The sequence below is a fragment of the Schistocerca americana genome, chromosome 1 (genome assembly GCF_021461395.2).
Source record: "Schistocerca americana isolate TAMUIC-IGC-003095 chromosome 1, iqSchAmer2.1, whole genome shotgun sequence".
Taxonomy (NCBI): Eukaryota; Metazoa; Arthropoda; class Insecta; order Orthoptera; family Acrididae; genus Schistocerca; species Schistocerca americana.
In genome coordinates, this window is record NC_060119.1 from 234,302,227 (window position 1) to 234,319,291 (window position 17,065).

The following is a 17,065-nucleotide window of genomic DNA, read 5'->3' on the forward strand; positions in this document are numbered from 1 at the left end:
GTGGTTGGGAAGGGACTAAGACAGGTTTGTAGCCTATCTCCAATGTTATTCAAACTGTGTATTGAGCAAGCAGTGAAGGAAACAAAAGAAAAATTCAGAGTAGGAATTAAAATCCATGGAGAAGAAATAAAAACTTTTGAGGTTTGCCGATGACATTGTAATTCTGTCAGCGGCAGCAAAGGACCTGGAAGAGCAGTTGAATGGAATGGATAGTGTCTTGAAAGGAAGATATAAGATGAGCATAAACAAAAAGAAAGAGAGGATAAGGGAATGTAGTCACATGAAATCAGTTGATGCTGAGGGAATTAGACTAGGAAATGAGACACTTAAAGGAGTAAATGAGTTTTGCTATTTGGGAAGCACAATTGATGACTGTCGAAGTAGGGAAGAGATAAAATGTAGACTGGCTGTGGCAAGGAAAGCGTTCCTGAAGAAGAGAAATTTGTGAACATCAAGTATGAAGTCTTTTCTGAAAGTATTTGTGGGGGAAGTGAAACATGGATGGTAAATAGTATAGACAAGAAGAGAACTGAAGCTTTTGAAATGTGGTGCTATAGAAAAATGCTGAAGATTAGAAGGGTAGCTCATGTAACTAATGAGGAGGTACTGAATAGAATTGCAGAGAAGAGGAATTTGTAGCACAAAATGACTAGGAGGAGGAATTAATTGGTAGGACACATTCTGAGGCATGAAGGGATCACCAATTTTGTATTGGAGGGAAGCGTGGAGGGCAAAAATCTTAGAGGGGGACCAAAGGATGAATACACTAAGCAGATTCAGAAGGAAGTAGGTTGCAGTAGATACTGGGAGATGATGAAGATTGCACAGGATAGATTACCATGGAGAGCCGCATCAAACCAGTCTCTGCACTGATCTGTTGACTACGTACATTGCGATGTATCCTCCCTGGACTTCAACAGCAAGCAGCATTGGAAGGAAGCTAGCAGGCAAATATATAAAATCTTTTGGTTGCCCAGTAACTGCTCACTGATAATGCTTCTTACTTCACAGAAGATAGATGGAGGGCTTTAATGGAAGAAATTGGTATCAGACACGTCATCTCATGTTTCTCACCTAGCAGTAATCCCTTGGAGAAGACATTGAGACTTGAATTAATTCATTATGACGTGTCCACAACAAACACTGAAGTGGGTTGAATATGTTAACAGCTTCATGGAAATCTGTAACAACCTACCCCACATTTCAACTGGTTTACACCAACTGAATTAATCAGGGAACAGAAAGAGGAAGTAAGTGAGTGGGTTAATGCCATTCCAAAGTTTCAGGACCGCAACAAAGAGAAGTACTCAGCTGATGAACTAGTACTGCTTAGAACACATCCTAAGCCATCACCGATCGGGAAGAAAAAAGAGTGCATCTACTATATGAAGGGCAATTCCAGAATCCCTTATGATTTGGCTCGGTCCTCCCACCACTTTTCTTCCTCCACTTGCTGCCAGGTCACACCTCTCCTTTCAACAGATATTCTCACTCCCATTTTCCACCGTGTTCTTTGGCACCCTCTAGGTCTTTTCCCATCCATCTTTAGTTCTTCCATAATTTTGGGGAGTCTCTGCCCATGCATCCTCTTAACATGTCCATACCATCTTAATCTCTTTCTTTCAATTTCTTCTCTCATACTTTTTTGTTTGAGGTCCTTTCTAATCTCTACATTCCTTACTCTGTCCATTCTTGTTTTCCCCTTAACTGCTTTGAGAAATTTCATTTCCCCTGCTTGCAGTCTGCTCCAGTCCCTTTCTGTCATTGTCCATGTTTCTCCACCATAGGTAACAATAGGGATGTAATAATTCTTATACATAAGGAATTTTGCTCTTTCTGAAACTTCATTATTCCAAATCAGATGTTTTATTGTTTGGTAGAAATTGCCTCCCTTCTGTAACCTCTTAATTTCGTTAGTTATTCTTCCATCCCTAGATATTTCACTCCCTAAATAAGTGAAACTTTCTACCACTTTGAGGGGTTCTCCATTCAAATAAAATATGTAAACAGTAGTTTTATTGTAAATTCTTTTACTCACATGTCTTAGTTTATAAGGGTCTATTTCAGGTCATGTATGACCTGATGGTATGTTTAACTGTAATTTGAATTCCTGATTAAACCTAAGTTCCCCCAATGGAACAATTAAAGAATTTAAAGTCTAAGTTTCAATCCTGAAAGTTCATTCACTGAATTTTTTAAAAAGCTGAGTAAATGTTTTGATGTAAATGTGATTTTCTTTTTTTTCTACCTAGATTCTATTGGGGTAAATATATGTACACTTTAAGTATATCATGCACCTATGAATGTGGACGAGTCATGAATGTACTTTACCTTGATTTATGTAGCACACACGCACAGATATTAGTCGAGTGCTAGTCCGCGTGTTTGCTTACTTCCGATTTGGCTCTGTTTGGAGCATTTGCCTTCTTGCGTACCACTTTGGGTACTTTCAACTTTTTGGGTTTTGCTTTGCCGTTAACTCTGAGCTACCTACTAGTAGGTGTACCGAATATGGACATCTGTTCCAAAATACTAATGAGATTTAATCAACTGAATGAATGAGAATAAAAGACAATAAACAAAACACACCAACTTATGGAAATGTACTGAAATCTAAACAGTTTGAAAGTGATCCATTGACCAAGGAAAATGAAGATTCTATCAGTCAATTTTTTATTTTTATCTCCATGTTTCGACATAACACCAAATGTAAACAAGAACAAATATCATTGCTGTGTAAGTGTTAAGTGATATGAAGATTGCCGTTTGAGTAGAACTATGAGCCCCAGCAGTAATCAATATTTATGCTGTGTGTCTCGCAAGAACTTTAAAAATCAAATGGATATGCACAAACTATTTTTTTTTTTATTTTAAAACTGTTAAGCAGCAGTCGAATTATGATAATATGAATGCTCTGAGTGCAAATGTTAGCAACAACTGGAAATTGGTACACAAACTTTTAAAGTTACATAAAATTGAACGTACCTCAGACTTTTAATATAACAAGATAACCTCACGAGTATAAACTCTTAATAGACTGTACTGCCAGCTGCATGTCAACAATGCGAGTGCAACACTGGCTCTGCTGCGCCATGGGCAAATGTCTACGCACAGTCAGAAATAAACAAACCACACGAACACCAGACTCCGAAGTGCAGTGTCATACAGGTGTAATTTATTTAAATGAACTGCAAGTCACTACATTACTACTACAAAACAAAGTTTATATACAGAACATACTCCATAAATAAAATGAGTGAATCTGTATGAATGGAGATGAACTTTATTCTTGAACATAAGTAGTTTCTTTGTCACTTACCCCAATTTTCGATATTGCATGTACCCATACTGGACGAGAGGAACATGGAAGCAAGACCTGTTCCAGAAATATGATTGAGAACCAGGTGCAGTTGACAGCAGCTGGCATTCCAGCGACATGTCGCGGCAAACCAGCAGCAGCCTCCACCAGCAATTCGATACGCAGTTGGGTATTCAACATCACCGAGAGCTTCATTCAAATTTTCTTTCAATTGAAATGAACTTTTCTACATTTACTGACCTCTTTTGACTTCAATAACAGATTCAATATTTTCTATAATGAACATGTCAACCCTGACACTTTTTCGAAGGCCGTTGGATGGTTTTGTTCCCTGTTTTCCAGATCCAGTAAACCCAAATGGGGAGAGATAAGCAATTAAGGGAAGTCTCCTTCGAAACTTTACAGTTGCTGAAGCCATGTAAAACTACCACATGAATGCCAGATATACGGTATACTAATTGATTTGTCCTACCACTATCTAAACATCAGACACTTGGAAGCTCTTTACCTATGGTGAAAACTGGTATGTGCCACTGACTTAGTGGACTGTAAAAAACACCTTATCTCTGAAGAAATGACTGAAGCCTATGTGAAAACTGATAAAGGAAAGACATATTGTGAAATGTGAATAACTTCCAACAATGTGTTTTATTATTTTTATAAGCAGTTTTCTACAAAGAATCATGACAAAAGATAAGATCACTACAAAAATGTATTGTCATTGCAGTCCAAAATTTTTTCCTTCTATTGTTCTCTATGATGTATGAAGCAGCTGAGATCAAAGATTAAGCAGAGGCCTTTCTTTTAAATTTTGTAGAAGTAATTGCATTGTGTGAGGTACAAGTAATGTAAAATATAACATACCATTTACTAAATGGAATTAGATGACCTACAACGAATGTTTTAAATTTAATATCCGCAGCAAACAGGTAAGCGACCATTAGTGCCTGGTACAGCGATACTGAATTATTGGTAATTGGTGAATAATACTGTTATTGTGAACAGTCATAATGGTGTCAACAAAAAGAGAAGGGTTGATGTGATTGATTTTCTATGAAAAATCACATTGGTATGAATACTCAGTCCAGACTTTTGTCTGCCACCATTACGTGAGTGTATGGACGGCAATTTCAAACCGCAGAAACAATAAGACATTAATTCTTTCGATTGATATTACAATATTTGAACTCCGAGGACAAGAACCGACAGGAATTTATTATTTTTCCTATTCTAACAGTGAAAATAACATTCAGTAGAACAATCTTAGACTTTATGTAAATGAAATAGTTTTTGTGGCTGGTGCTTAAGATAAATTTTTCTCCAAAAAAATTTATCAGTGACTTAAAAAAATATTTTTTTACTTTTCCAACACACACACACACACACACACACACACACACACACACACACACACACGACAACTTTAAACAAACAGAACAAAACACATCACAAAACCTACTGGACTGAGAAACAAAGCACACAACAAAAATGAATTACAAGTTGCATTGTTGGGCACAATTTTTTGCAGCTGTATGTTCTAGTCAGCACACTATGTAATAGAGCAAACCAACAATTTTAAGCAGAAAATAATGCCTGACCGATCCATTCTCCACCTGGTTTGACATGTAAACAACTCATTCACTTTTGTTACTGAATTGAACTTTGTGTAACTACAAAATAATTTTCCTTTACCAAAGTTAATGCACTAAAGTCACAGAATTCATTTAAAATTTGAAAAAGCCTACAAAAAAGAATTTGCATAACAACTAAGGCCAGAAATGAACCATTAGGACACCTGCCAATTTTGGGAGTTAAATGAGGAATGGAAGTTTACTCTTTTTTCTGAAGGGTAACGGTGCATTTTAGAACACTAACAACATTGGCACATTCAACTAAGCAACTAACTTCATAACACCAATGCAACAGAAATATGTAAGCAATGAAAAAGATGTTTAGCTGTTTGTCACTTGACACATTCATAGTGGCTGGCCCAAGTATCAATACGAGCTAATAGCTCACTGCTGCCAACTCTTACAAGCATTTCCACAACCAATGGAGGCAAAACCTCCAGGAAAAAAAAAAAAAATTGTTTGTGCCTAGTTTTGTTTTCTTGCACTTAGCTGTCAGTAACTTACATTGTTTGTGGTGGCAGCTAATCAACACCTAGATTAAAAAGAGTAGAACAAACTAGTAAAATGACTCACCACCACTACTAATTAGTCACTGAATACATTAGAACATTATTTTGAGTACAAGAATAACAAATCTGGTGAAAACTCGAATTTCTAGAATTCAGAAATTTTTTTAGTGGAAAGAAAGCCATCAAATGATCCATGAGAACAGAAGTGGGAGTTACAGATGACGATGAACCCACTTTGGCAAAAATCAAGAGACATGGCACGATGGACAAAACATCCATTTGCAAAGCTAGAATGTTTGCTCATTGCAATGTACCAATGGATATCTTTCAACTTTCACTTACAGACGACATTACAGTGCATAATTATTGAAACTGACAACAATGCTGTGAGTATTTCCAAGTGGTAAAAATAAGAATGAGTGAGGATTGTAAGTGGAAACCTGTTAGTATGGACGAAATGCTTTTGTTCTTGGTTATTTAACTTCATATGGGCAGCATGAAATCTGTCCCATTACAAGACTATTATAGGACGGACATTCTGCTTCGACACAAGCAGCGATGAACATTGGCAAACATATACAAAAATGGTTTGGCAAGACTGGTAAAGTTTCACAAACAACTTGCCTTACATCTTGACAGGCTACTTTGAGGAATATACACTTGTCCAGTGTTGCTGCAGCTTTTTTGTCCCATTGGAAAAACATGTTCTCTGAAACTGCAAAATACTCATTGACTATTAGTTCTTCATTTGATGAAAATTTATTCCCAGCAACCAAGGTTAGGAAACCAGATGAGGTCACTTGGGGATAAATCTGGTGAATATGGTTGGTGAGCCAATTCAAAGCCCAATTCACACACATTCAAAATTGTTATCACTGACATATCAGATGGCACACAATCCTGGTAAAAGCACTTTGTGTGCTGTCCTTTGTCTCTTTCAGTTAATGCAAGTACCAAACAATTCAACAATGACACCAGCAGACAGCTTTGCCTCCTTCAGTGCACTTTCTCAATTGAGAAAAATTTTGTGGATTCTGACTGAACATCCCCAAACATTGGATTGAAACATGCTAGATGCACTTTTTGGTGAGTGAACAACTGCAGCACTCACCTCACATACAGCTTCTTCACAGCCAATTCTTCAAGTTGTATATTATGCATCCATTCAGTTGAGATGCCTATAATCTGAACTAATATGGGTGGAAAAGTTTGTTAAAAAAGTAGTTTTAAGTTTACTGGAGAAGCTGCACATTTGCTACCGTTTTTACGTGGACAAGTATAACAATAGCTTTGAATTTGCTAAAATCTCACAGAATATGAACACACAATACACCAGGACAAAAATGAAAAATCCAGGATGGAATGTAACAATATTAGAAGAAAAGTTGCTACTCACCACATAGCGGAGATGGCGAGTTGCAATTGGCGCAACAAAAGGATTCACCCAATTATAGCAATTAAACCTATCACGACTCAGCATCTCCGCTATGTGGTAAGTTGCAACTTTTATCTAATATAAATACACTGGAACAGTGAGACTAAATAGGAAGATCAACCCTAAATATGATGCATCTGCAAAACTCTGTAAAGGAAATACAATTACTCTTCACAAGTCTTGATAACTGTAAAATGGACTGATAGACAAGAGATTAGTTATATTTCCACGGAACTGTTACAATGGGGCAAGTGATGAATTCATGCCAGCAAATAGTCTCAAAACTGTTGCCAATTGTCAAAGCATGAATATGTCGGGCTCACAGGCAGGATTGGATGTTTATGAATAGCAGGCACCTGGTATCCTTTTAAGAAATCATTCTTCCACATAACTGACATGCTAATTTTCAGTTCGTATCATCTACAGTATGATCAAAGTAAAATGACACTGTAGAAATACAGTAAAATAAAGTGCTTACTTCCATCAACAGAAATTCCAAGAAATAAGAGAGAGACTTCATACAAAACTTTGTGCAGAAGTTGAAAGCAACTGAAGGGAAAATTCAAGTCGTGGGTAACATTTGTAAAAAAAAGTGTGCTGACAGGCCAATCATACTGACAGCATATGAGTGTAGGGACTGTCCAAATAATCCTGTATTTTGTTTGAACAGCTATATGCTTACACACAATTAGCTGGATTTTATTTTATAAAGGAATTTGTTAATATTTCTATCCATCTTTTTCATTTAGCTGTCAAAATCCTCCTCTAATGATTTATGATTGTTTTTTCGAAACCAAACCTCTTTACCAAAGGTGCTAGTTCTTGCAGATTTAACTTCACTTAGTTTACACTGACAAAACTTCAGATGCTATTGTGATTGAAATAATGCTGATGTAACTTAAAGCTTATCACACAAGCCAAGTGTGACTGACTTAAGCATTAGCTGTCAATATTACAAAACCACAGAACAAAAATTTTATGAATTTGCTTAAGTATTGAGTGTCTCTCTCTCTCTCTCTCTCTCTCTCTCTCTCTCTCTCTCACACACACTCTCACACACACACACACACACACACAATCATACTTAAACCCACAGTGAATGTGTTAATGTATGTTGACCCCAGCTCTGGGTTCACTTATCAGTCTAATTTTTTTCTGATATGGGGAGTGCATGTAACCCACATACAAGGGATTGACAAACTTATTTTTAAGAGCTTTGAAAGATTAAAAAATTTGGCTTTTTCTCTAAAGACCAGTATGAAATCCCTACCCCTAGATCACTGTGAAAATAATTGTTCATGGTTCATTACTGACACTACCCATAATTGACAATTCCACAATGAGCTGCATGAAAAACTTTTTACGTGTCATTTGGTATTAAGATGCCTATGTGAGTATTTTAAGCAGATTAAACTATTCTGGCACTACTTGCCAGGTAGTCTGCTTGGCTTATACTTTATCTCAATCATGCTACATTACTCTGGAGTACAGCAAAGTGCAGAAATCTAAGTAGTCCAGTACAAAAAGATTGCAAATTTAATCTTATTTGGTCCTGAGAGAAGAGCTCTTGTTATTGTGCACAGTATGGTACAATTAAGGTTAACAATGTTTTCATACTCCACTTGGTTTCTCTTTCACAAGGCTTTAATTTTACTGTTACCACATAGTTCTGGACTTACATAAATGCAGTACATGTGTGTCTTGTCAGATGAGAAATGTAAACAGCTTTTATTCCAACAACATGGATTGTGGAATGGCAAGAGGGTAGGACAAAACTGACTCCATTAAACAAAATTTTATTTGTGTTCTGCATCGCAAAATGCAATTAATTTACAGAAAATTGTTTTCATCACTGTACACTACTAATGCTTCACTTACTGCAAAATTTATATAATAAAGTGTAAATGTGGACCATACGGTTATTAAAATTCAGATCACAGATAACTGGTTATCAATCACCTCATCCTGCATTTTTTATGGACATCTCCATTGTTGGATTGTTCCTGACAATATTTTGCCATTCCTGCTGTTGATGCATTTTATGTAGAATGAACATTGTTCCTTGGCACCAACAGCAGGAACATTGTAGAGTAAGTAAAGTACAAAAAATAAATAGTTCACACAATTTTTTTAGGATTGTGAAACCAATAAAGTGGTCCACCACTTGTTGCAATTGTTCCACAGCTACCTGCTGCCAAGGTTATCTGTGGGAACTGCATACAGTACACATGCTCACGTTATGGGCAAACATACATTTAACCATTCAGAATATTTATTGTTCAGGAAGAAAGACACTACAAGAAATATAATTTATGGAATGATATTTGTGAATTATTTATTTTGACTTTTAATCTTTTAAATATTAATACTCTGAAGGGCCAATTTGCACCAAACTGATGTACAAATACGAGTATTTAAATTATATAGCATAAAGCGTGCAAGAATTTTGGTTATGTAATACCCCAAAAGAAATCCTAACCCTTCAAGGATATTTTCTGAAATGTGTATTACTTAATACTTAAGTATACTATGTATAATATTTTACATGTGTGAAATTCTTAGAAGTATCAAACGTTTATATTAAATATACATCTGATTAAATTTCGAGGTTCCTCAGATTTGTAAGTCACAGGGCTATTCCAGAATTAAGCACACCAGCACGATCTGCTCCACACATCTATACACAGAATAACACTATTTCTATAAAAACATGAACAAAAACCTGCACATCAGCCATTATAATACAGCAACACTGCAGAACAAACTGGCTGGATTGAAATGTATGTCACATGGTACTCCAGGCTGTCTTTGGATAAAAGATATTCACAAAAACTAACACATTTCCAAAGTTTCTGGAAAACCCTGCCAGATCTCCCAAGCAGATGCTACTGCAACATGCTGAGCTGGGAAGTGTACACAGCAGCAATAAATCTGAAGAGAAAGAAAGTGTTAAAATGAAATCAATATGCCTAGTACAATATAGAGTAATTCCAAAAAAAGGTGTGTTACATACTGCACTAATTTCAGCAACATCCAGACTTTGCCGTTTCAATTGGACGACCCTGGTCAATTTTAACTTTATTGGCCGTGTCAGCAGCTGATGATGGAGGTCCTACACGGTTCTTTATTTCTGCTGCCATAGTCATGAATGCTTGCTCAACATTCGTAGCATTCTTCGCAGAAGTTTCAAGGAATGGAATTCCTAGCTGATCAGCATATTCCTGTAGGTAATAATGAGCTCATAGTAGTTTATGTAAAACAATGAAACTTTTCAGTTATCCAAAGATGTCATTAAGGTTGTATTTTGAATGCAAGAGTGAAGTCCTTACAAATTCCTTTACAGTTAGAGAAACTGCAAAATCCTGAGTCACACTGGAAGCAACAGCACAAGTTTAGTTAATGAATACACACCAAGCCTAAACACTCCCTATATTGCTGTCAGTGAACCTTCCAGCATTACAATTATCCAATGTTTCACAACTCCAAAGTTTTACAACTAACACATTCCTGCATCCCAATGTTTATGTTTTCCTCAACCTAATGTTGGATCTGTATTGAGGACTCAAGTTCTGAATCGGCACTAATTTATCTCCCTGTTCTTGGTTTTTTATTTTGATTATTTCACCTCTATTATAAATGTGCTTACTGCAAAACTAATATAAAACCATTTCTTTAAGTATTCATCTTGTTCATAGGTTTTAATAATTTTTTACGTTTTTAACTTACAATACAGTAAACAGCATTTTGCCATTTACACTCAACACTGTGAAAGTAATGTAGGAAATTTAAATATCTGAAGTGTGCTGCAGAACTGCAATTCTAAGTTCAAAGTGAAACTAGTTATGTTTTAAGCATAGATAATTTATAGTAAGCACACACCTGACAATTCTTTCAATAAAAATTAAGCTTAATATCACAGATCTCAAATATAAAAATGAAGTTCACTCATTTACTAATTGATAGCTGGAACTAGATGCCTTTATAATTACTACTGCTATGTCTAATCAAATGCCAAGATTGGCTGCAAGAAACTTTTCTGAAATTGTTGCTGTTTTGATGTGCCAGACTGCTGGCAGCATTATGTTCTAGAAGCAGAAAACTATCATGGCAATTTTAGTAACTAATGACAGCTATCAACTGGCTTCTTGAGTAGCAGAAGAACAATGCTCCAAATACATGCAATAATGAAATGAGTAAAATTAGATTTAAAGGCAATGGTAAAAGTTATTGAAAACTGTCTACAAATACATGAAATGTAGCAACATGCACATTGCCAGTGTCACAAACGTATCATGCACTGCCATGTTATTCCAAAGCTCACATACAGGTTAAAGTATTCCACTCTTCTAAAACACTTATTCAAATCTTTCAAACAACTATTTAACATCTTACCTTAGCAGTAGTATAATCAACAACCTTTTTGGCATGCAAGTCACTTTTGTTTCCTACAAGCAATTTATTTACATTGTCACAGGCATAGCGATCAATTTCTTCCAGCCATTGTTTAACGTTATTGAATGACTCTTGGTCAGTGCAATCATAAACCACAATAATTCCATGAGCACCTCGATAATAACTTGACGTAATTGTGCGAAACCTCTCTTGACCAGCAGTATCCCACTGTAAAATAGAATTTTGTCATTCAGTACTGACTGTTACATGAAAGGAGCAATGCTCTGCTCCCAAACATTAAAACCTAAGCATTCAAAATTATAAAAACTTACAATTTGTAGTTTTATAGTCTTGCCATCCAGATCAATTGTTCTTATTTTCTGAAACAGAATAGAAATTTCTTACACCAAATACTAAGTATAAAAAAGACTTTGTGAATTGAATTAAAACTATTGAAATACTTACAAAATCTACACCTATAGTGCTAATATAGCTTTCCGTGTACGTATCATCCTGCAAACAATGAACATATGCATGAAAAACTATTAATAGTTGAAATCTTTAATATTTCACATACTTAACAGTACATACCGCAAATCTCAGCAGAAGACAAGATTTGCCAACACCAGAATCACCAATGAGCAGAAGCTTGAAAAGGTAGTCACTGAAAAATGGTCAATGAAATATTAAGTATCTGTTCACAGTCAAGGAAATTTACATAGCACAGCACTGTATCATATCTTCACAAGCAATTCACAAAGTGATGCATAACTTCCCGAAATGCCAGTAACCGCAACAGATCTGAATCAGAGGTCACAATACTAATAGTTTGCCTGCGATTAGGATAATGTTTTCATTCAGTAAATGTCTACTACAAGACTTCCCAGTTCCAATACAACATAACATTTAAAACTACGAAAAACATGCCACTATTGGCAGAAAACCACCTATACGCAGCACATGGTCACTAAACACTCCCAATAATATTAGATTTGCAATGTACAGCATATGCTCTGGTTACTTTATTCCTTACAAAAGCAGTGTGTCAATTTGAAATTCGAATGGGGATGTACTCAATCAGAATATTCTGTCAAAATGCAACCCTTAAGTGAAATTAACTTTCCAATTAACTAGGTAACCCAGTGCTCAGTAACAGTTGGCAAGAAAATACATTTTGTGAAATGCTCCACTAAGTTACCTTTACACAAAGAAATCTGCAGCAAATTATGGAAACACATCGTACTAGACTTCCAGATTATCAAACTACTACAACAATTATTAATGCAAGGAAACTTCCTACTCATGTAATGAAACAATCTGAAATATCCAGTAACCAATATTGACTGTGGCACCAATACTGAATTATCAATGCAATCAGCTTTAATTCAAAATCCAAACCCATCAAATTTGTGTGATACTTCTGGGCATATACATACAGTATATTGTATGATTTTACAGAATTCTAATTAAACCCAAAAACATTCTGGAAGTCGCTGGTGTGTCACTGTCGAGAATGTATGTGATGTTTTGATTGCTTCACTTCATGACAGTAAAATGAATAACATTCAAACCGCAAAGAAATGAACGGGTTCCTCTTTATGTCGTAAAACTCACATTCTGGGCATGTAAGACAAAGAAGAAATATACTCGTAAATATGTAGTTTTTTTTTTATTTCCTGCTTCATGCCGGGTAATTAAGTACTAAATATTCCTTAGTCTAGTCGAGTTCCTAGTGCTCACACACCTACTGCACATTATTTCCTATTCCAAACAAATACAACCACGAAACATGGTCTTCGAAAAACACATTTGAAGCAGCCACAGGTCTCTCTAACAACCATATCTTGATACAGATATGCACGAATCAACACGAATATCGAGTAACTACCACCAATCTATAAATCATAACAAATTAGAATTGTTGATTACGGAAGCAAGGAAAAAATTACATAAGATAATCTCCCACATATCTGAAAAATAACATGCTCGTAAGTCAATTCTTGCCTCTCCATGCTCACAAACGCTACTTGCCATTTACACAAAACTAAAAGCATAAAGGCAACCATCCATGTTTGCTGATTTCATTGTGCCTCCACCCGTCATGGATGACAGTGAGTCACAAAAACGTATCGAAACGAAGTAATGTTACATTTGCCTTGCGCAAATATCTACGCTCCTCCAAAAAATTTTAATAAATACTGTAACAACAAAAATTAGGCACACCACACAATAACGCCATCAATATGAGATATACGCAGAGAGAATGTCAATCGACAAACAGCTCACATACTGAACCGCACAGTTGACACTCCGTACTTACTATTCGGGGTTCATCGTGGACATCACCAAATGTGCGACGAGTGTATTTCAAGAAAACCGTACACAAACTACTTCGTCCCTTTAAAACTGTTGCAGGTAACGTAAAAACAATGGCTGCCTCTTGCTATGTGAACTGCAACTCTATAGGAGTCTACGGCATTGACGTAATGCCAAAGTGGCAGAGAGGTATGAGAAATTCAGATGCACGACAACTGTCACAAAATGAAGCTATCGATAGTTGTTCCGCCTTAAAAAGTATTACCTTCAATTAAAATGTAATCCCATTAAATTTAGAAATACCTGTAAAGATTTTTCATAGGAAAAGTATTATAACTACATGAATTTCGGACATCTGCTGAGAAAATTACTACCGTACGTTTTAAATTCACACTCTTTTGAGTTGCCAAGATTTTATCCATCAGTTTGTGAAATTGTAACATTACGTTGGCAGAAAGAACAGCCACTGTATTTACTCGAACTATTTCTTTATTTTTCCATTTCAGATTTTTATTTGAATTGGTCTTTGGGTATTACACATTTTGCTATCAAAATTTTGTACTTACACCGGAACCAATAGGAAAACAATTCGATTAATAACATTTAATATGACAGTTTTAGCTCGAATTTCTCAAATTTATTTTGTTTTCAGTATATTCCTTTTTCTTTTTTGTTTTTGATGGCAATTCCGTGCTATTATCTTTTATTCTGTTGTTGATAAGTGGTTGCCAACTGCCACAGTTCCTTGTGCTTTTTCAGAATTCAATAAATCACAAGATGATCAAATAAACCACTATTAACGCAAGTGACTTATAATTTGTGTGCCTCAGGAACGCCCGCAGCTCTTTAAATTTATTAGGTTATGACCCAAGAGCTGCGTTAATTTACTTGTACTGTACAACAGACGCGATCTCTCTATTGATCATGGTTGACTAGGCGGGGATGACTCAAATGGCTCTGAGCACTATGGGACTTAACATCTGAGGTCATAAGTCCCCTGGAACTTAGAACTACTTAACCCTAACTAACCTAAGGACATCACACACATCCATGCCCGAGGCAGGATTCTAACCTGCGATTGTAGCGGTCGCGCGGTCCCAGACTGAAGCGCCTAGAACCTCTCGGTTACACAGGCCGGCTAGGCGGGGAAATATATACTTTATTAATTTACTTTTTTTACGTGTAGCCATCGAGCTGACGTCTTTTGGAAACTTTATACATACGATGAGTAACAAACTAATATAAACACATGTATTCATCTTAATATTCTCAATTTAACACATGTTGCAATTGACGGCCTGTGACTTATTGCTTACACTGTTTTTACTATTCTCAACAACATAAGTTTACACAAACATAAGGAATATATTTTTAATATCTATGTTGGCGATTTGAGCTTTAAATGAAACCGCGGTTACGGTTTGAAACAAAAATAACATTTTTATTAGTTCACAGAACGACAGTAACATGATTAGACTCAAAACAAAAAATAACGAGAAAGGCACATATAAAAAAAGTCCATAGAAATGATGCCAAAGATGAATGTTCTCGCAGAGGCACTGGTTTTAAATGAAATTTTTAACACGAAAGTTTCATGGCAGGGCTCTACAGACTTAGTCTAGCCATTAACATAAATTATCTTTTCTGCAGCAGCAGACTATTTGTAGCTTGGAGTTACTGATATTTGTGTTTAGACATGGGTGTAGAAAATACATGGTTCCATTAGTTGCACGCTTGGTTGCCACCGGCTGCAATGCCTCAGAGTCTTTCTCAAAAAATAGGAGGGAGGTTCCAATGGCATAACTTAAGAGATGTACATTTAAAGGTTCTGTTATGTCACTGACATAAATCATGAACAGCAAGCGACCAAGGCTTGGCACGTGAGGCACCCCAGACTACTATATCCCTATAAAACAGGAAATGTATGACGTTATTATCTATATTAAACTGCATGCAGTTTATTAAGTATGTGGGCAGAAGCTCCATAGATGCTTTTTTAATGCTGTGTGCCTCCAGTTTCTTAACGAGCAGCACATAGTTTTCCGAGTCAAAGACTCTGGAAAAATGTAAGAATATGCCTGTTGTCCTCATTTCTTCGTCTAGGAGGGTGTATACTTTATGGAAAAATTCAGTGAATGCAGTTGTTGTGCAGGGATCCCTTCTAAGGCAATGCTGTGTTTCCATTAGCAATTAGTTTTTTGTAAAATAATCAGAGAGCTGAGAAAGGTTCACTATTTCAAAAACTTTACTGAAAGCAGGGACTAATGATACAGAGTGGTTGTTTGAAGCCTCTTTTGTGCTTCCCTTCTTACCCACTGCTTTAACAATATTTATTTTTAAGCAACTAGGATAAGTGCTTTGTCTGATACTACAGTTTATGACGTACATTAGCGGTTAAACTATTTCTATTATGCATTTTTAATGACTGTACTCGATACCATTCCATCCAGCTGAGTATTTGTTCTTTAATTTGAGGGTTATCTTGCTTATTTCATTTTCTTTAACCTCCTCAGATTCAAAGTACACTGTTTGAGTGATGTGATTCGGTATATCTGGGCACATGTCTCTAGTCTGTGTTGCATTTCTTGTTGGTGACACGAAACGGTTATTACAAAATATTATACACTAGTTTTCAGTCATTTATAATATTACTATCCTGTATAATGCATAAAGGTAAGCAATACCTAGTTATGGAAGTTTTTTGATACTTATGATGAGGTTCCAAGATGACTTACTTACATTATTGGACACTGATATTTCATTATCATGGACCTGTTTTCTAAGGTCTGGAAGTGCTGCTTCAGCATAAAAACTGTTCGATGGAACCAATTTTAGTAATTTGAAAACTCTCGAATTGATGTTTGATGGAATGGACTGCGAAACTTTTATTCAAATGAAACATTTTGAAATTATGATATATAAAGAGAATGACATGGCAGACGTATGCCCAAAGAAAGATGACCAATTAGCAACTTTGAAGAAATGTGACAACATATGTAAGGCTGAAGTCATATGGAGAACTGCAGATAATTATCTGGAGTACCCCAAAAACGAAGCTACGACTTTAGATCTGAGGCTATCGCTTTGAAATTCGACAAATTAACTCAATAGTGATGATCATGTGGAGTAAGATTAGACGACAGTCATGTTGTCTGCAAATAGTGTTCACAGCACCCCCAGATTGTAATAATCTAATCACAGAGCGAGAAACACTGTTACCATTTAAATCTAGACTTCGTGTAGAATGTGCTTTTGGATGAAGAGACAAAGAGGAAAGATGTCAATAGTCCACTTTAAGCCAGCAACAGAAATCGAAGTCAGGTAACAATATTAAATTAAATAACAAAAGTACCAGTCGTTTTATTTTGTGGTGATGTAACTGTGTGTTGAAAGGATACAAAATGTCAAATTATAGAAAGCAAAAGAAACACAAAGCACATAAATTAAAACAAAATTCTACAGA

General features: G+C 35.9%; 1 protein-coding gene across 1 annotated transcript; it reads right to left on the bottom strand.

Annotated features, from left to right (window-relative positions):
- Positions 1–8,674: 8,674 nt before the first annotated feature.
- Positions 8,675–13,793, bottom strand: LOC124619720 (ras-related protein Rab-1A). The gene is made up of 7 exons (XM_047146319.1): positions 13,607–13,793; positions 11,878–11,950; positions 11,752–11,799; positions 11,619–11,666; positions 11,287–11,514; positions 9,908–10,115; positions 8,675–9,825 (listed from the first exon to the last, which is right to left on the bottom strand). The coding sequence occupies exons 1-6, from the start codon at positions 13,627–13,629 to the stop codon at positions 9,918–9,920; spliced, it is 618 nt and encodes a 205-aa protein (XP_047002275.1). The 5' UTR covers positions 13,630–13,793; the 3' UTR covers positions 8,675–9,825; positions 9,908–9,917.
- Between the last annotated feature and the right edge of the window lie 3,272 nt (positions 13,794–17,065).

Bases quoted from the DNA above. Each gene is read 5' to 3' on its own strand.
- LOC124619720 (XM_047146319.1), bottom strand. From the start codon at position 13,629: ATGTCCACGATGAACCCCGAATA. The intron at 11,667-11,751 runs GTAAGTATTTCA...ATTCTGTTTCAG, and splicing joins GCACTATAGGTGTAGATTTT to AAAATAAGAACAATTGATCT. The intron at 10,116-11,286 runs GTAAGATGTTAA...TATTACCTACAG, and splicing joins TTGATTATACTACTGCTAAG to GAATATGCTGATCAGCTAGG.